Below are 20,555 nucleotides of genomic sequence, written 5' to 3' on the forward strand. Positions count from 1 at the left end.
CCAGCGTCGTGACACAGCTTATGGGAGACCACGGTTGTTAGGTTAGGTGAAGTCAGGGAACTGAAAGAAATCAATGACATGTTGATCTGGATTCATAGTACAGGCGTCTGGAGCTGTATGTGGTTTTTATCTTGTGGTCCTGAATGTAGATCAGTTTTCCCATCTGAGATAATAAAGTAACTGAACTGAACTGATCTGATCTGCAGGTGAGAAAAACAAAGACACAGAGGACTGAACCCCATCTGGCAGCGTCCAATCCTCTGTGTCTTTGTGTTTCTCACCTGCAGCGGTTACCTGGAGCACAGGCGTGGGTCACCAGGTTCAACAGGCTCAGATTCACTTCTAGAGAAACACAACTTACTGCACCTAACCCTATAATAACACATGTTGGATCATAACTCACCAAACATCCCCAGATTGGTTTTTAAAGGTCAGTTTGGAGAGCTGAGCAACAGTTAAACGTGTCATGTTTCATGCTCCTTACGGTCAGCGTGGTGCGGACGGCGAGCATGCTCCAACGGTCTGGGAGTTGATACTGATTGTGGTCAAAGGGAGAGCAGCTCCAAGAACAGACTTCTTCTCTCCTGTAGCCAATCACTGCAACAGGACACGTTGTTACAAAATCTTGCTCCAAGAACAGACTTACAGAACCTTGCAGACTCTCCACAAACAGTCACCCAGGTAATATCTCCGTCCACATCACCCCGACCTCATCACCCCGACCGCTCTGACTGAGACAATCATCAAACTAGTGTGAGAGTGTTTGTGAAATCCTGGACATGTTGGACAAAGGTGTCTTCAGCTGACACCAGAGACCTCCATCAGATTCAGATCTTAGTCTCTCAGGATCACATCCTTCCCCCAGTCTCTGCTCCTCCTCTACACATTTAACATATTCAGATATTCATACAACACACACACACACACTATATCAGGTTGGTATTTGGAGCGGCTTTATTTATGTTCAAAGAATAAAAAACGCACAATGAAAATATAAAAATAACAACTTGAGAATCCAAATGTAGCAAAATAAAGTATTTATTAAAATAAGATAATAGAGTAAAACAGTTTAAGGCACATTAATGTATCTGAATGTTAAAACTGAGTTATTAACTTCCTTCATGTCTCTGATCATTATTATTTCATCCATTCATTCATATTAAATAATTATCAACTGATTTCAAAGATCATCACTTTGGTATAGTTCACATTTCATAACATTTCCTTTAACAAACATCATGTTAATCTATTTCATAGATAATAATCCAGTTGAAGGTCTTATTTAGAGACAGACTGGTCCTCTATGTCCCCCTGAGATATTCTGATCATCAGATGATTTTATAATTACAATAACAACAATATTCACAATATCATCAACTCCTCAGTTTAAACTGTTCAATGTTAGTTGATATTAAATCATCAGCTGGAAATATAACACTTAGCAACACGAGCCTTTATATGTCCGAGCAGAAAACAATCATTTAAATTCCCTCCATATAAATGTATTATTACCAAAACACCAAACAGAAGACATGATGAAGATCTCTCTACACCTGATTAGAAGATATTTGGGGGGGGCTCCGTCTGCTGATATTTACAACTAAACAAACATCATTTCCTGTTAAAAGCATGCAGAGATTAAGCTCAGAGTTGAGTATATTATAGTTACATTCAGATACATACATAATATTATCACATTTAATGTGTTTAATAGAGCAAAGTATTTCTGTGTACTACTGCTGAGTTGATATTGTCTGAACATCTCTGTGTTCTTCAGTCAAACATCACTCTGATCTTAAACAACATTATAACTGACCTACATTTGACTTTTATCTGAACATGTTTGAATATGGAGTTATTTTGTTTTACTTTGAGGAAAATGTATTTAAAGTAAAAGTACTTTGATTAAGTAACATTAGTTTTTCTTTGAAGCAACTTTTACTCGACTAAATGTTGTAGTTCTCTAAAGATAAAGTTAATATGAAGTAAATCTCTCAGTCTGACCCTCCTCTGGACCAGCTCATCATGGAGACTCTAGAGGATCTCAGACTCAGATACTCAGACCCCCCCGACACCACGGTAAAGTCAAGATTCATGGCGGAAAAATGCTTCGTCTACGTCTTTTATACATCAGGACACCACCCACTGCAGCAGCTACAAGAACCAGAAAAGCTGCTGTCAGTGGTCTCGGTCTCCAGGAGAGGAGTTTCCATCCTCGGAACTGAAGTTTAAAAAAAAAAACATCTGAGTCAGTAAATGTGTGATAGTGGAGCAGTCTTCATCCTCTCTGATGTTAGAAACTGCAGCTACAACCTGATACTCAGAAAAACTCACTGAGAGACTCACTCACCTGCTGGCTCTGTAACCTGCAGACGGACGGTTCTGATGAATCTGAATGGGCCACCTGATGCAACTCGACACACGTATGTTCCAGCGTCGTCGATGTTCACATTCTTCAGAATTAAAGACATGTCTCCGTCCTTCAGATCTCTGTCCACCAGCTTCACCCTGTCCTTAAAGGACGGATGCTGGTCGTCTGTTTCCAAGTGTCCATCTCTGTAGAAGAGGATGATATTTGGCTCCAGGTCACGTTTTGTCCACACTACAACACTGATGGAGGAATCAGCAGCCTGACATGACAGAATGACATCATCTCCAGGATCAACTGTTACCTCAGTCAGGTCTGAAAAACAATAATAAACAATTGTAATCAATAAAAGTCATGGTACTTCTAAAGACCTCCATCAGGTGTGACACATGTTAATTATCAGAGATATCACAGGACTTTATTACCACGAGGTCAACTCATGAAGAAGCTCCTCACTGAGATACGTGTTGACATGACTCATCAATAGTTCAGGTCTAATCCTTCAGGAAATGTTGTTTAATATCAGATCTCATCTCTTTCATAGTCACTGTCTCTCACCCCTAAAGACCATTTTATGTTTCTGAGTTAAATCTACTCCGTGACTACGTACGGAGGTACGTGGAGATACCGAGACTACGCTGCAGCCTGACGTCACCTCCCAACATGTAACTACAGGTTACGATGTATCCTCGGCCGAGTATCTCCGGGGCCGCGGCCAGCCCCCGGAGATACTCGCTGGCCGGCCTCAAGTCAGTCTCTCAGCGGTGTTGGGTAACGTTAATGTTACAACCAACCAGCAACACACACCTGCCTTGTTGCTGAAAGCTGCTGTAGAGATAAAGTTGCCTTGTTGCTGAAAGCTGCTGTAGAAATAAAGTTGTCTTGTTGCTGAAAGCTGCTGTAGAGATAAAGTTGCCTTGTTGCTGAAAGCTGCTGTAGAGATACAGTTGCCTTGTTACTGAAAGCTGCTGTAGAGATAAAGTTGCCTTGTTGCTGAAAGCTGCTGTAGAGATAAAGTTGCCTTGTTGCTGAAAGGTGCTGTAGAAATAAAGTTGCCTTGTTGCTGAAAGGTGCTGTAGAAATAAAGTTGCCTTGTTGCTGAAAGCTGCTGTAGAAATAAAGTTGCCTTGTTGCTGAAAGGTGCTGTAGAAATAAAGTTGTCTTGTTGCTGAAAGCTGCTGTAGAAATAAAGTTGCCTTGTTGCTGAAAGGTGCTGTAGAAATAAAGTTGCCTTGTTGCTGAAAGCTGCTGTAGAAATAAAGTTGCCTTGTTGTTGAAAGGTGCTGTAGAAATAAAGTTGCCTTGTTGCTGAAAGCTGCTGTAGAAATAAAGTTGCCTTGTTGCTGAAAGCTGCTGTAGAGATAAAGTTGCCTTGTTGCTGAAAGGTGCTGTAGAAATAAAGTTGTCTTGTTGCTGAAAGCTGCTGTAGAGATAAAGTTGCCTTGTTGCTGAAAGCTGCTGTAGAAATAAAGTTGCCTTGTTGCTGAAAGCTGCTGTAGAGATAAAGTTGCCTTGTTGCTGAAAGGTGCTGTAGAAATAAAGTTGTCTTGTTGCTGAAAGCTGCTGTAGAGATAAAGTTGCCTTGTTGCTGAAAGGTGCTGTAGAAATAAAGTTGCCTTGTTGCTGAAAGCTGCTGTAGAAATAAAGTTGCCTTGTTGCTGAAAGCTGCTGTAGAGATAAAGTTGCCTTGTTGCTGAAAGGTGCTGTAGAAATAAAGTTGTCTTGTTGCTGAAAGCTGCTGTAGAGATAAAGTTGCCTTGTTGCTGAAAGCTGCTGTAGAAATAAAGTTGCCTTGTTGCTGAAAGCTGCTGTAGAGATAAAGTTGCCTTGTTGCTGAAAGGTGCTGTAGAAATAAAGTTGTCTTGTTGCTGAAAGCTGCTGTAGAGATAAAGTTGCCTTGTTGCTGAAAGCTGCTGTAGAAATAAAGTTGCCTTGTTGCTGAAAGGTGCTGTAGAAATAAAGTTGTCTTGTTGCTGAAAGCTGCTGTAGAGATAAAGTTGCCTTGTTACTGAAAGCTGCTGTAGAGATAAAGTTGCCTTGTTGCTGAAAGCTGCTGTAGAGATAAAGTTGCCTTGTTGCTGAAAGGTGCTGTAGAAATAAAGTTGCCTTGTTGCTGAAAGCTGCTGTAGAAATAAAGTTGTCTTGTTGCTGAAAGCTGCTGTAGAGATAAAGTTGTCTTGTTGCTGAAAGCTGCTGTAGAAATAAAGTTGCCTTGTTAAGTTGCCTTGTTGCTGAAAGCTGCTGTAGAGATAAAGTTGCCTTGTTGCTGAAAGGTGCTGTAGAAATAAAGTTGCCTTGTTGCTGAAAGGTGCTGTAGAAATAAAGTTGCCTTGTTGCTGAAAGCTGCTGTAGAAATAAAGTTGCCTTGTTGCTGAAAGGTGCTGTAGAAATAAAGTTGCCTTGTTGCTGAAAGCTGCTGTAGAAATAAAGTTGCCTTGTTGCTGAAAGGTGCTGTAGAAATAAAGTTGCCTTGTTGCTGAAAGCTGCTGTAGAGATAAAGTTGCCTTGTTGTTGAAAGCTGCTGTAGAAATAAAGTTGCCTTGTTGCTGAAAGGTGCTGTAGAGATAAAGTTGCCTTGTTGCTGAAAGCTGCTGTAGAGATAAAGTTGCCTTGTTGCTGAAAGCTGCTGTAGAGATAAAGTTGCCTTGTTGCTGAAAGCTGCTGTAGAGATAAAGTTGCCTTGTTGCTGAAAGCTGCTGTAGAAATAAAGTTGCCTTGTTGTTGAAAGCTGCTGTAGAAATAAAGTTGCCTTGTTGCTGAAAGGTGCTGTAGAGATAAAGTTGCCTTGTTGCTGAAAGCTGCTGTAGAGATAAAGTTGCCTTGTTGCTGAAAGCTGCTGTAGAGATAAAGTTGCCTTGTTGCTGAAAGCTGCTGTAGAGATAAAGTTGCCTTGTTGCTGAAAGCTGCTGTAGAGATAAAGTTGCCTTTCCTTACAGCCTCAGCCTGTCAGTCAGGCCCCAGGGCAGATTAACCTCTGTTGTTCCTGCTGAGGAAGTGTAACGTCAGCAGCACCGCGACCTCTTTCAGCTCTCCATTAATATCAGATCACAGCAAACGCTGTCTGACTGAAGTTTAGAAAACTGAAACCACTTTATCACCATTTCTGTGACTAACTGTGACTTCAACAAAACTGCAGAGTAGTTTGCTCTGTCCGCATGTGTGTGTGTGTGTGTGTGTGTGTGTGTGTGTGTGTGTGTGTGTGTGTGTTCATATGCAGAGAGGACAGATAAGTTTGAGTTTATGAGATCTCAGGTACCGAAATCTCCACATTTAACGTGTAAAAAAGGGGGAAATTTACTGGTCGCACATGTACGACTGGATGTAAAATTCAGTCACACTCTCAAATTTTGGTCGCAAAATGCGAGTAATGTTGAGTAACATTAATGTTACAACGGTGCTGAAAACATCCAAAAAGTGACACTGATGTGAAATAGATTGTGATTTTGTGGTTTTAGCTGAGTGGCTAACTGGTCAGCTAGCTAGCATGCTACCACAAATCTAAGCACCTTTATTCTCTAGATCAGGGGTCACCAACACGGTGCCCGCGGGCCCCAGGTAGCCCCCAAGGACCACATGAGTAGCCCTCAGGCCTGTTCTAAAAGTGAAAATTGAATATTGACATTATCTGTTTCCCACCTTGTTAAGTCATTGTTGATAATTATTGTGAGAAATCATTAACGTAATCAGTGTCTTCACATAGATGAGTATCATTAATCATTAATAATCATATATAACTAAAGGCAAACTGAGCAAATTTGTTATTTCAGAAGAGTGTATCAAACTGGTAGCCCTTCGTATGACTCAGTACCCATGAAGTAGCTCTCAGTTTCTAAAAGGTTGGTGACCCCTGATCTAGATGTTGAGATGATTTGAAGTGATTCTCTCTCTGTCTGACTCTCTGGGACCAACTCATCATGGAGACTCTAGAGGAGCTGCAGCTACAACCTGGTACTCAGAAATACTCTCTGAGAGAGACTACCTCACCTGTAACCTGCAGACGGACGGTTCTGATGGTTCTGATTGGGTCAGTATCACCGGTTATAACTCGACACTCGTATGTCCCAGTGTCGTGTCTGTTCACCTTCTTCAGAATTAAAGACACGACTCCGTCCTTCAGATCTCTGTCCACCAGCTCCACCCTGTCCTTAAAGGATGGATGCTGGTGGTCTGTATCCAAGTATCCATCTCTGTATAAGAGGACGGTATCTGGATTCAGGTCAGGTCTGCTCCACTTTAGAGTTCTGATGGAGGAACCAGCAGCCTTACATGGTAGAATGACATCATCTCCAGGATTCACTGTTACCACAATCTGGTCTGAAAAACAACAAACAATTAATATTAGGGCTGTCAAACAATTATTATTTTTTTTAATCGGGATTAATTGCTGAATTTCTATAGTTAATCGCGATTAATTGCATGTTTTATCACATGATTAAAATTCTATTATTGTGCATTTCATAACAGTTTTTAAGTCCATATCAACAATGGAAAGTAATTCTTACCAGTGGATCTTGATTGGGAATCAAATGAATGCAAAGAAAGTTACTTTATGAACTTGATTTCAAGATTTATATTTGTTTAGTATTTGTTTTACTGTAAACAAAAGAACAATGTGTGAATGTATTCACACATTTGAATCTAGAGTCAATCTAGTGTTTATCCATCCATCCATCCATCTTCTTCCGCTTATCCGGTAACGGGTTGCGGGGGTAGCAGCTCCAGCAGGGGACCCCAAACTTCCCTTTCCCGAGCCACATTAACCAGCTCCGACTGGGGGATCCCGAGGCGTTCCCAGGCCAGGTTGGAGATATAATCCCTCCACCTAGTCCTGGGTCTTCCCCGAGGCCTCCTCCCAGCTGGACGTGCCTGGAACACCTCCCTAGGGAGGCGCCCAGGGGGCATCCTTACCAGATGCCCGGACCACCTCAACTGGCTCCTTTCGACGCGAAGGAGCAGCGGCTCTACTCCGAGCTCCTCACAGATGACTGAGCTTCTCACCCTATCTCTAAGGGAGACGCCAGCCACCCTCCTGAGGAAACCCATTTCGGCCGCTTGTACCCTGGATCTCGTTCTTTCGGTCATGACCCAGCCTTCATGACCATAGGTGAGGGTAGGAACGAAAACTGACCGGTAGATTGAGAGCTTTGCCTTCTGGCTCAGCTCTCTTTTCGTCACAACGGTGCGATAAATTGAGTGTAATACCGCACCCGCTGCGCCGATTCTCCGACCAATCTCCCGCTCCATTGTCCCCTCACTTGCGAACAATACCCCAAGGTACTTGAACTCCTTCACTTGGGGTAAAGACTCATTCCCTACCTGGAGAAGGCACTCCATTGGTTTCCTGCTGAGAACCATGGCCTCAGATTTAGAGGTGCTGATCCTCATCCCAGCCGCTTCACACTCGGCTGCGAACCGATCCAGTGAGTGCTGAAGGTCACAGGCCGACGATGCCATCAGGACCACATCATCCGCAAAAAGCAGCGATGAGATCCCCAGCTCACCAAACTGCAACCCCTCTCCACCCCGACTACGCCTCGATATCCTGTCCATAAATACTACAAACAGGATTGGTGACAAAGCACAGCCCTGGCGGAGGCCAACTCTCACCTGAAACGAGTCCGACTTACTGCCGAGAACCCGGACACAGCTCTCGCTTTGGTCGTACAGAGATTGGATGGCCCTGAGAAGGGACCCCCTCACCCCATACTCCCGCAGCACCTCCCACAGTATCTCCCGGGGGACCCGGTCATACGCCTTCTCCAGATCCACAAAGCACATGTAGACCGGTTGGGCATACTCCCAGGCTCCCTCCAGGATCCTTGCGAGAGTAAAGATCTGGTCCGTTGTTCCACGACCAGGACGGAATCCGCATTGTTCCTCTTCAACCTGAGGTTCGACTATCGACCGAACCCTCCTTTCCAGCACTTTGGAGTAGACTTTACCGGGGAGGCTGAGAAGTGTGATACCCCTGTAATTGGCACACACCCTCTGGTCCCCCTTTTTGAAAAGGGGAACCACCACCCCGGTCTGCCACTCCTTAGGCACCGTCCCCGACTTCCACGCAATGTTGAAGAGGCGTGTCAACCAAGACAACCCCTCCACACCCAGAGCTTTAAGCATTTCTGGACGGATCTCATCAATCCCTGGGGCTTTGCCACTGTGGAGTTGTTTAACTACCTCAGCAACTTCCACCAGGGAAATTGACGACAATCCTCCATCATCCTCCAGCTCTGCCTCTACCATAGAGGGCGTATTAGTCGAATTTAGGAGTTCCTCAAAGTGCTCCTTCCACCGCCCTATTACCTCCTCAGTTGAGGTCAACAGCGTCCCATCCTTACTGTACACAGCTTGGATGGTTCCCCGCTTCCCCCTCCTGAGGTGGCGAACGGTTTTCCAGAAGCACCTTGGTGCTGACCGAAAGTCCTTCTCCATGTCTTCTCCGAACTTCTCCCACACCCGCTGCTTTGCCTCTTTCACGGCAGAGGCTGCAGCCCTTCGGGCCCTTCGGTACCTTGCAACTGCCTACGGAGTCCTCTGGGATAACATATCCCGGAAAGACTCCTTCTTCAGTTGGACGGCTTCCCTGACCACCGGTGTCCACCACGGTGTTCGTGGGTTACCGCCCCTTGAGGCACCTAAGACCCTAAGACCACAGCTCCCCGCCGCAGCTTCAGCAATGGAAACTTTGAACATTGTCCACTCGGGTTCAATGCCCCCAGCCTCCACAGGGATGCACGAAAAGCTCCGCCGGAGGTGTGAGTTGAAAGTCTGTCGGACAGGGGCCTCCTCCAGACGTTCCCAATTTACCCGCACTACCCGTTTGGGTTTACCAGGTCTGTCCAGAGTCTTCCCACACCCTCTGACCCAACTCACCACCAGATGGTGATCAGTTGACAGCTCTGCCCCTCTCTTCACCCGAGTGTCCAAAACATACGGCCTCAGATCAGATGAAACGATTATAAAATCGATCATTGACCTTTGGCCTAGGGTGCTCTGGTACCAAGTACACTTATGAGCATCCCTATGTTCGAACATGGTGTTCGTTATAGACAATCCATGACTAGCACAGAAGTCCAACAACAAACAACCACTCTGGTTTAGATCAGGGAGGCCGTTCCTCCCAATCACGCCTCTCCATGTGTCTCCATCATTTCCCACGTGCGCGTTGAAGTCCCCCAGCAGAACTATGGAGTCCCCCACTGGAGCCCCATACAGGACTCCATTCAAGGTCTCCAAGAAGGCCGAATACTCTGAGCTCTTGTTTGGTGCATACGCACAAACAACAGTCAGAGTTTTCCCCCCCACAACCCGCAGGCGTAGGGAGGCGACCCTCTCGTCCACCGGGGTAAACTCCAACGTAGCGGCGCTCAGCCGGGGGCTTGTGAGTATCCCCACACCCGCCCGGCGCCTCACACCCTGGGCAATCTAGTGTTTAGTAACTCCTAAATAATGTTGATTCCTCACTGAGGTCCAGTGATCACCAGTTAATGAGACAGTGTTTGCAGCACCTTGCAGCAGTTCCAGTGTGGCTGCTTTCTCCGTGTCATACAGGCTGTGTGTGTGGGGGGGGGGGCTGTCCCCCTCGACGGTAACGAGACAGGACAGAACATGCCAACCGTAGTACGTCTTTAAGACCTGAGTCCTCTACGATGCTGACAGGTCTGCAGTTAGTTGCCACCCTTTTCGCAAGAGCTGTAGTAATTTTTTTGGACTCTCCAAAATAGTGCTTTGCCTGATCCCGCTAGCATCAACCTGAGTCACGTTAATATGTTTAGCTCGTAGCTGGTAGCTCCAGCTTGACGTGCTTCGGTCATATTTTAATTCGGCTTTACACAACGTGCATATGGCTTTGACTTGTCTACGAGCCGTCTGGGAGTCTCTGAAAATAAAAAGCTCCATTCAGAGTTATTGCTGCTGTGTTTCTCCATCATGCTGCAGCAGCAGCAGCAGGAAGTGTTAGGAGGAAGTGGCAGCTTGATGAGAAGTAACGGTGCTGCAAAGGGTCAAAATAGTAGCCTGTTAGGACCACGCCAAGCTGAGTGAAGTGCAAAATAAATTAATAAATGCAGGCATGCGATAAAAAAAAAAATGAACGCATCGCGATGAACGCGTTAATGCTGACAGCCCTAATTATTAATAATAAAAAGTCCTGTTATTTCAACAGTTCTGCATTGTTTCTCCTAGAGGGAAGAGATTGGTTGGGAAAACACAAACAGCAGATAGGAACACACATCTACAGAAAGAAAAAGTGTAGAATATTTACAACACAGGAGAAAGTAGTCAGGTGTTAAGAGGTCTGGGAGTTGTCAGATTAACTGACCGGGCGATGCTTTACCGTCAGCTTCATCATCATCATCATCATCATCATCATCATCAGCAGGTTGTCCTGATCTCTTGTTCTTACGTCTTTTATACATCAGGACACCACCCACTGCAGCACTTACAAGAAGCAGAACAACCAGAACACCTGCTGCAGCCAGTCCAAGGTCTCGGCCTCCAGGAGAGGAGTTTCCATCATTGGAACCTGAAGTTAAATAAAACATATGAGTCAGTAAACCATCTAGCTAGCATGCTACCACAAATCTAATCACCTTTATTCTCTAAATGTTGAGATGATCTGAAGTGATTCTCTCTCTGTCTGACTCTCTGGGACCAACTCATCATGGAGACTCTAGAGGAGCTGCAGCTACAACCTGGTACTCAGAAAAACTCTCTGAGAGAGACTACCTCACCTGTAACCTGCAGACGGACGGTTCTGATGAGTCTGATTTGGTCAGTATCACCGGTTTTAACTCCACACGTGTATGTCCCAGTGTCGTGTCTGTTCACATTCTTCAGAATTAAAGACACGTTCCCGTCCTTCAGATCTCTGTCCACCAGCTCCACCCTGTCCTTAAAGGATGGATGCTGGTAGTCTGGTTTCAAGTGTCCATCGATGTATAAGAGGACGGTATCTGGCTCCAGGTCAGGTCTGGTCCACTCTACAGCTCTGATGGAGGAACCAGCAGCCTGACATGGCAGAGTGACATTATCTCCAGGGTGCACCGTTACCACAATCTGGCCTGAAAAACAACAATTAATTACTATTAATAATAAAAAGTCATGTTTCAACAGTTCTCTACAGGTGTATCCCTGTACATTAAGCAGTTACATTTCCTAACTAAAGCTACGTTCACACCACCAGTCTTAATGCCTAATTCAGATTTTTTGCTCAGATCTGATTTTTAGTTTGTCTGTTCACATGACCTTTTAAAACGTCATATATATATATATAAATATCAGATTCCAGTGTGAACTGTTTGTGGTTTTGAACTGACCCGCATGATGAAAATAACAATACCAATGACATCAGACGCAGCACGCTGTCGCACTAAAGTTAGGGAGGTTATGGAGGAAGGAAGCATTTTACCTTTTATTTCTAAATGTTTGTGTAATGGCAGCCGTAACATTACTGAGCAGGTGCTGAGGAGGAGAAGAATGAAGAGAAAGAGACTAATTGGCTATTTTGGTCTTTTGTGGGGTTATGGTTGCAAATTAACTACATATGTCTGTGTGACCGGATGACCGATTTGCGCGTCAGGACGCTACGGGCCTCCACCAGAGTTTCCTCTGGCTTCGCCCTCGCACGGTGTGGGCGAGACCCCGAGGGACCGGGATCCCACCCGCCGGCCCACACTTTTCATGGCGCCACGGGGCGACCTTCTGACTTAGCTCCTCGGTCCGTGTTTACAGACGGGTTGGGTGGGTTGCCGACATCGCCTTTTTACGTGAGCCGATCCCCGCCCTGAGGACAGTCCGCCCCGGTTGACAGCCTCACCGGGAGCAGCTTTTTTTCAGCGGCGCGCGACAAAGCGGAAACAGGAGGCCTGAACGAGTTCGCCAACAACGTGATGCCAGGACTCTCAGAGTGACTGCTAGTCTCTCTGGTAACCTTACTGGTTAAGATGAGATCTTTTATGGTGAATGAAAGGCTTGATCCACCAAGTAGCTCATCCAATCAGATCGAAAGATTGTTGCGGGCAAAAATCCTTGATTATGCGGCACGTTTTCTTAAAAAATGCGATGGAATATGCGGGATATCTATGCAATTTTATGCGATGAAATTGCGGGAACTTGCAAAAACTGCGGTTTGATGAGAAAAAGTGATTCCCCGAACACCCTGTTCTCACTAGGCGTTCCCATGGCAACAGGGGGAAATGGCTGCTCTTGTGTGAAGTAAACTCAACATTTTTCAACTTTCTGCTAAGATATATGGGACTTTTTTGCGGGGATTATGAAATCATGCAAGCCCTGCATATTTTGCGCAGAAATCGGCAATTTATGCGGCGAAAGTGTGGCGTATTTGAAAAAATGCGGCCCCCCCGCATAAATATGCAGACTTTGGCTGATTATGCGTTGAATTATGAGATCACATAATCACGTTTTTCTGGAGGACTGGAAAGAACAACGTCGGTAGCCTTTCCTCATTAGCGCCACCTCTGTTCAGGAGAAGACTGCAGCTAGTGTGGCGACCTCCACGCGGGTATAAATAGTCACGGCGATCTCATGACGTCACATTTGTAAGCGCTAGCTGGGCTGTGTCCAGTATATAGGCTCGTTGGAGATGAGCCAGATCTGCACAGAATCGATCAACGGCGATCGCCGCCCAATGCATGCTGGGTAGAGTTGTGTCCGACTTGATCCCGACTTGTTCTGACGTCATGCACACGTGGGCAACAATAACCTCACGAGATCAAGGCGACCGCAGGTTTAAGAGCCAGGCGCCGCAGTTACTCTCCACCGACTGTAAGACCCAGGCGGACCCAGTGCATGCTGGGAAACGCTGGCCTCTCAGCTGATCTAACAGCTGATTGGTTCAGAATCAACTCAACATGATGACGTTTTATATAAACTTTTTATTGATTTTGAATTGGAGGGATTTTAACTGCTATTTGTCTGATTTAAAGTCTTATTCTGTACAGAACTCATGTTGTGTGACTGATAGTGACGTTTAGAAGTCAGAGAGACTAAATCTGATCAGATTACAGATCATCTACAGTCTGTTGTTAATTAAAATCAGCAACAGATCACATGTAGAGCATTTTAACAGCTACTCTGTCATAATACAAACAACTGGAGACTGTGTAGGAGCTGATATATATTTATGGTCTGATAACATTTTATTAAATCGGACCTAATACAACAGAATGTGAGTGTTTCTGTGACTTCCTGTTCAGTCTTAAGGCTGCTGGAATCAGCTGGAAACTGTCTGACTTGACAGCAGACTTTTGTCACCGTCCCCAGCTGCTGCTGCTGCTGCTGCTGCTGCTGCTGCTCTCGTCTACTTTACAGACGAGGAGCAGTTCATCTCCAACGAGCCTAATAAGAGCCTTTAGTGTCCGCCCAGACGGCTAGTTAGCTAGCTGACGTTAGCTTGTTAACGGCTCAGTCAGGAAGTAGGCCGCAATGCCATTTAATCACTTTAAACATCAGATAAAGTGATTCTCTAATAGGGCTGGATGATTAATCGAAAAATAATCATAACCGAAATTCAGAGCCTATAACCGACGTAATTTTACCAAGTCAGTTATTTCGGTCTTTTAATCCTATTAATATTTCCGCGGCCGCCCACTGTGTGTTAATGTACTTTCTCCTTAAAAGATATCACTGCCGCCGCGTGTGTAGTCACGTGACTCCGCCCCGTCCAGTCTGCGACCATAGGTGCTTTCCGACCGGATAGTACTTGTACTTTTTAGAGGACAAGTACACTTCTAAGCAGTTCTAAGAACTACTCTCCCCCAAAAAAATTTTCCCGTTTGCATTCCCACTGGCCAACTGGCCATACCCAGTAAGCACACATACGTTGCGGCGACGTATTGGCGATGTAATCAAAATACATCGGGGATACGTAGTATTTTGGTAGTTTGCTCACTGGCCCTCGCGACGTCGCTGCGCTACGTTTCAGCGACATATAGCCGCTCTCTCCGCGACGTATACATATATACATCGTTCTAACGTATGCCATACATCGTAGAGATGTAGGCTTATATACGTCGTTCTAACGTATGCCATACGTCGTAGAGATGTAGGCTTATATACGTCGTTCTAACGTATGCAATACATTGTAGAGATGCAGGCTTATATACATCGTTCTAACATCTGCTATACATCTTACAGATGTGGTCATCTTCCTGTTATACATAGTACAGATGTCAGGCTCTACATCCACCAGGCGCTATATATCGTATATGTTATCCTAACATACCTTTACTCTTTAAATGTTGATAAAATAAATTACAAATTACTTACCTTAGTACACCGAGAATATTTTAGATAGGGGGCCTAATTAACATTTTACTGCTATAACTACTACTACTTTATAATAAACTATAGCTACAGTCCAATAACACCAGTCTAATCTGTAGAAATCATAGTCTAGATTAGAAGATGACAAACAATTATTAACCTAATTACTTGAAAACATCTTAATCACTCTGTAGGATCGCTGGTATAAACAAGACCAGTAAACTTCTCACTTTTTGCTGAACAAACATTTATTTTGAACTATATAATTAATCAATAAACATAAAAAACATTAACAAATATTAAAACATTAAACATTAAAATAAAGAATTATCTTGGCCGGCGGTGGTGGCGATTAGGTGCCAGCCGGAGAAACTCTTTGATGGCCTTCTCGGCCTCCGCTTCCGTCGGCGCCTGGAGGACCGGGTCTGTTCCACGCTAGCCTATGGCTAGCCTCCACCGGGAAGCTAACGTTAGTTTAGCTAACAGCTAATTCGGCTAACCGCTAGCTGACAGCTAGATTCAGTCTAAAATAACGTTAACTCAAACGTAATGGGAAAAGCAGCTACAGCTAAATTAAGACTTCACAGTAATAACAATAAAGACAAGTATTGAGTGATTGTATTTTAAATGAGCACAAGTAAAGTAGAACTGATGTAACAGCTGTTATATATGTAAAATAAAGGTTGACATATATAACAAACACCTTAGCTTGCCTGTGGAGGCTAACGGCAGACCGCTACAATCAGCTAGCGGTTAGCCGAATGAGTTAGGGTTAGGGTTAGGGTTAGGGTTAGCTAAACTAACGTTAGCTTGGCTGTCGACCGGAAGCGTGGAACAGATCGTGCAGTGTCGTAAATCCTCGTACAACCGCGCATGCGCGAACATTTTGCGCATGTGCAGAACAGATCGTGCAGGCAGAACGGATCGTGTACCGACAGCTGTAATGTACTGTCGCATCAACACAGTCTGTAGGAAACAAGGTAACGGCGAGTTGTAAAGATACCACCAATCACAATGGAAAGAGCATTTGCTGGCGGTGAGTGTAACTGTCGTTTATTCACATTTAAAGGGATAAATCGGCATTTCACCGTCGCGTGCGCATCGTAGTTTGTCAACAAATGTGCGGCCAGCTGGGGCATGCCCGGCAGAGACGGGGTGATGGACTTACCGGAGCGTTGGCATACGGCAGGCAGAGAGCATTTCTATATGGTTCTCTGTCCTGTTCTTCACATCAGTGAGGCTTTCTTCTCTTGTTTCAACCAAGTGAATACATGAGGAAGAGACTGGAAACATCATCACCTCTCACGGTGGATTCTCAACGTCCCGGCTGCTGCTGCCGGTCTTTGAGACACAGCCTCGGTCTGTTTGTTTTAATCACTACACGCGGTTCACAACACACGGTTAGTTAGCGTAGTTACACCCAGTGAAATGACGTGTCCTGTTTTTATTTCATACTATCTGCTGGAGTGAGTGAAGCTATGGGCTGAGCTCTGTTATCTCACAGCTGTTGGTTTTGGAGAGCGTGTCACGGAGGATAATGGGAGCAATGCCAGTAAAACTGTTATAGCACATTTTTTTTTAAATAGTTTAATGATCTTAACATTGCACATTGCAACTGTTATTTTAAAAAGCTGGTTATTTATTAATTATATATTATTAATTATTAATTTATTATTTATTATTATTATTAATTTAATATTAAGTGTAGTACCGTATTCCCCCCCCCCCCCCCCCCTCAGATGGCAACCCTACCACCTTAACTAACAAATTTTCTGCGGGAAACCCTGGATTATGCACTCTTTCATTAGAAAAAATAACCGTGAACATATTTACAGTATAAGAAAAGAAAAAAAATATATAATAATCCTTCAGTAATCGTAATCGAGGTAACTTGTTTGATTAATCGTGATTATGATTTTAGCCAAAATCGTCCAGCCCTATTCTCTAATACAGATGATGATCAGTAAATAAAGTAGTCAGGTATAAACATGTAACCGATGTATTTCTCCATGAGTCCTCTATGTTAGTGATAATAACGTTACGTTACCGAGCTACAGTAGCTTGTTTGGTAGCTAGCTAGCCTGCTAACTCCACCCACCGTGCTCTAATGCTAACGTTAGTAACGTCACACTGTTGACAGGAAATGAACTGAACAAAGTCACCACCCATCTGATGATAGTAATGGGTTTTCATCACTACGACAAGAGTGTGAATGAAACATTAAGATGTTTACTTTTAGGGACTGTTGGTTATTTAATTAAGGGGCCACCGGAGGAGTTTTGTGGCCTCTAACCTAAAAAGACGTGACCCTCCCCTCATCAGTAATAATTTTTCTATGACCCTCCAAAATTATTTGAAAAAAAGGAATGACCCTCCCCTCGCATGCAAGTTTGCACTTAGCAAAGAAGCACAGACACCATTTGATTTTTACAGCCATGACATACAGGAGTTAACCTCTGCGTTCTCATCTTACACATCCCACTCCTCTGTTATGGTGGGGGGGCCATTTCAGTAGATTTACTCACTAACATTGTTGTGGAAACACAATAAGCATGGAAACTAAATGCACACTTCATGCATTACTGCATTACTTCAAATACTAAGTTACTCCTCTAGTAAACTAGTATTCACATGAAATAAAACAATAAAACATTGAGACCATTCAGCAAAGGACGCTGGGAAATAACCAATTCAACACTGGTTGCTATGGACTTGTCACTATCGTCATTGTATATTTTAGCACATAGGTAAAGCTGCCGAAGCTGAACATTATACTACAAAACCCATATGTTTATTTTTAAAGATTTTAAGTTACATTGTAACAATTTAACAATTCGCTCTTATGAAATCCAATCACAGCACGGCTGTTTTGGAACGCAATAGACAGACGCTTAAATTCAACTAAAATGTAACGGTGAACAATCAGTGTTGGACCTCCAGTCTGTTGAGATGTCTCTCCAAACGCAGAAACCAAGCGCAGTCACACCATAAAACGTTAAGACACGTTGAGAAAAAAGATCTGTATTTTGCCGTAATCCAATGACACAAAAAAAAGTAATCCACAGAGATCAGGAGATCCACAAACAGAGTCACGGTGGATCCAGCAAGGCCGATACGAGCGTCACATTCACCAGCCAGCTCCAAACAGGTGAACGAGGCCTCTTCACTTCACCGTTTAAACAAAGTGGAATAAACGTATAAAAGTCCAAATCTACACAAAACCCGCAATCAATTAGTACACTGACATCACATTTATATACATGGCATTTAGGAAACCTTTATTACAAGGTTGGCACGGCAAGATGTCCAGACTAGTGCAACAGTAACTTTAGTTTTTTTGCGTCCTGCTGCTCCCATCATCAGCCAGGTAATATTTTTTTACTAAAGCAGTATATGAAATCAGATGTATTACCTACCACCATTTAGTTGTTTTGTGTTATTTAAGATATTTATTTAATATCTGGTCATGCCAGATGTAATTATTCCACTAATTTTTTAAACAATGCAATTACCCGTTTGAGCCACCAGGGGGCAGCGCTCCTCCTGCCCCCCCAGCAAACTCCACGTATGTGGTCAGACCATCTGCTAGGGGGCCGAGACTGAGAGCTACATGGATAAATATGCACAAAGCAAGCAAATATGCAACAAGCCACTTTAAAATTTTGCTCTTTTCATGAATAAAAAAGTTGGGTGACCCCCCCACCCAGACTAAAAAATGTTGGATGACCCTCCCCTCAGCAAAATATAAAAAGACATGACCCTCCCTTATTTTCCTCCGGTGATCCATTCCATAAATACCGAACGGTCCCTTACTAACTTAGTGTCCGCTAGTTAGCTAACGTAGCTAACGGACGGCTAGTTAGCTAACGTTAGCGTGCTGAGGCTCAGTTCAGCATCATCTATATTAGAGAGAAGAATCTCTTCATCTGATGTTTAGAGAGAATTAAACAGCTTTCCAGACTACTTACTGGAGTTCAGCAACTACACAGAACATATACAAGTACAATACCGGCTGTTATTTGGGTCCCAGTCAATAATTACTCTTGAGAAATGTGTTAAACGAAATTTACGTTTTATCGGCATAAAATATTTAATGTCTAACATTACATAAAACTTATCAATAAAATCTGATATTTACCTGAAGCTGCTTCAGAGAGAAATAACAACAGGAACAGAAATGGAGCCATTAGAGCTGAGAGAGGGTAGATCCACCGTTATCTTTACAGAGAAAAGAGGAAAACATCTACTAAACAGGAAAAGACGACGACGAGAGCAGGCAGCAGCAGCAGCAGCAGCAGCAGCAGCAGCAGCAGCAGCAGCAGCAGCAGCAGCAGCAGCAGCAGCAGCAGCAGGCGGGGGATTCCAGCCGTTACCAGCCATATACTGTCTGTTACCAGCAGCCTTCAGACTGAACAGGAAGTCACAGAAACACTGCGGTCCGATTCCGATTTAATAAAATGTTATCAGACCATATATCAGCTCCTACACAGTCTCCAGTTGTTTTAATCATGACAGAGTAGCTGTTAAAATGCTCTACATGTGATCTGTTGCTGATTTAATTAACAACAGACTGTAGACCAGGGGTCATCAACTACATTTTCTAAGAGCCAGAATGTTTCTAAGCAGACACTCCGGGGCCGGACTTACAAATAAAGAAAATAAAATTAATTTATACCTAATACGCCTATTCTTGTTCGAAATGTTCACTTTCTTGCTGAATTAATGCTATATATATATATATATTTGTTTTGTTTTTTTACATGTATTAGTGTGAGCAAACTCCTAAAAAAACATGGAAACTCCCTCATGATAACTGGCTCTTTAACTAGAAAATGATCTCAGACTAGGAGGCAGTTCACTGAGGAGTGATGGTTAAAGTCTGTGATTAGGAAACATGGTTGTAGTATGCAGCGTCCTGATTGGTGGAAAATGCTTGCAGAAAGAAAGGTCTGTTGTCAGGTAATGATGAATGATGAATGGACTGATAAGCAGGCTATGCATTCATCATGTATGCCTCATTTGAAATGAAACGATGTTGCAAAATAATACAACCAGCATCATCATCAAGAATGAAGAACGCTAACATAATGGTCACGTCATTCACGTGGATATTAAGTAGCCACGTGCATCTGTTTTGGTCTTAATACATCCATAGGTTACCGCTCCAGTGGAGAGGATGGCTCGTTCAGCCAGCAGTTACATTTATAAGAATTTGTTCAAATTTCCAGATTCTCAGCAAACTCAGATAAACATACATACATACATATTAATAGAGGGGCTGGGTTTGTGCTCTACCTGTGTAATGTTACCTGCTGTATGCTTGAAATGCTAAATAACAGAACGCATTTTTTCCTCTTTACATTTTCTGAATTCGTGATTATTCTGCGGGCCAGACTGAACGCTTTGGCGGGCCGGATGTGGCCCGCGGGCCGCCAGTTGACAATGGCTGATCTGTAATCTGATCAGATTTAGTCTCTCTGACTTCTAAACATAACTATCAGTCACACAACATGTGTTCTGTAAAGAATAAGCCTTTAAATCAGACAAATAGTAGTTAAAATCCCTCCAAATCAAAATCAATAAAAAGTTTACATAAAACGTCATCATGTTGAGTTGATTCTGAACCAATCAGCTGTTAGATCAGCTGAGAGGCCGGCGTTTCCCAGCATACTCTGAGTCCACCTGGGTCTTGCAGTAAGCTTCTCCTCGGACCGCGTAGCTCCTATGGCGCCATTTTAATGCTACCAAGCCTCCCGTTAGCATCCCATTGATTGCCATTCATTTTGACGTCACTTTGACAGAGAATAACTTTACATCTGAAGAGTTTAAAGACTCTATTTGTCCATTGTTTATTTCTAAAGAAACACGACAATGTATAAAAGGCTCCATTACCTTGTACCTC

General features: G+C 43.7%; 2 protein-coding genes, 1 long non-coding RNA gene and 1 pseudogene across 6 annotated transcripts in view; 2 read left to right on the forward strand and 2 right to left on the reverse strand.

The window, feature by feature from the left end:
- The window catches only part of LOC116037674, a 15,475-nt gene extending 3,536 nt beyond the window's left edge, over window positions 1-11,939 (forward strand). The window contains exon 2 of the long non-coding RNA XR_004101921.2: window positions 11,753-11,939. This is a non-coding gene — a long non-coding RNA (uncharacterized LOC116037674). The remainder of the gene's footprint in view (window positions 1-11,752) is intronic.
- LOC116034141 (hemicentin-1-like) overlaps window positions 1-20,555 on the reverse strand; it is a 1,482,957-nt gene that overhangs the window by 495,282 nt on the left and 967,120 nt on the right. The window contains exons 24-27 of the mRNA XM_035993823.1: window positions 11,101-11,425; window positions 9,623-9,625; window positions 6,360-6,685; window positions 2,351-2,366 (exon numbers count right to left, since the gene is read on the reverse strand). Of these exons, the coding sequence (XP_035849716.1) occupies window positions 2,351-2,366; window positions 6,360-6,685; window positions 9,623-9,625; window positions 11,101-11,425 (670 nt within the window). The remainder of the gene's footprint in view (window positions 1-2,350; window positions 2,367-6,359; window positions 6,686-9,622; window positions 9,626-11,100; window positions 11,426-20,555) is intronic.
- Window positions 1-20,555, reverse strand: part of LOC116034899 (gastrula zinc finger protein XlCGF49.1-like) — a 390,500-nt gene that overhangs the window by 161,164 nt on the left and 208,781 nt on the right. The window lies entirely within an intron of this gene.
- Window positions 1-20,555, forward strand: part of LOC116034906 — a 399,592-nt pseudogene that overhangs the window by 146,611 nt on the left and 232,426 nt on the right.

Source organism: Sander lucioperca, chromosome 17, assembly GCF_008315115.2.
Source record: "Sander lucioperca isolate FBNREF2018 chromosome 17, SLUC_FBN_1.2, whole genome shotgun sequence".
NCBI lineage: Eukaryota > Metazoa > Chordata > Actinopteri > Perciformes > Percidae > Sander > Sander lucioperca.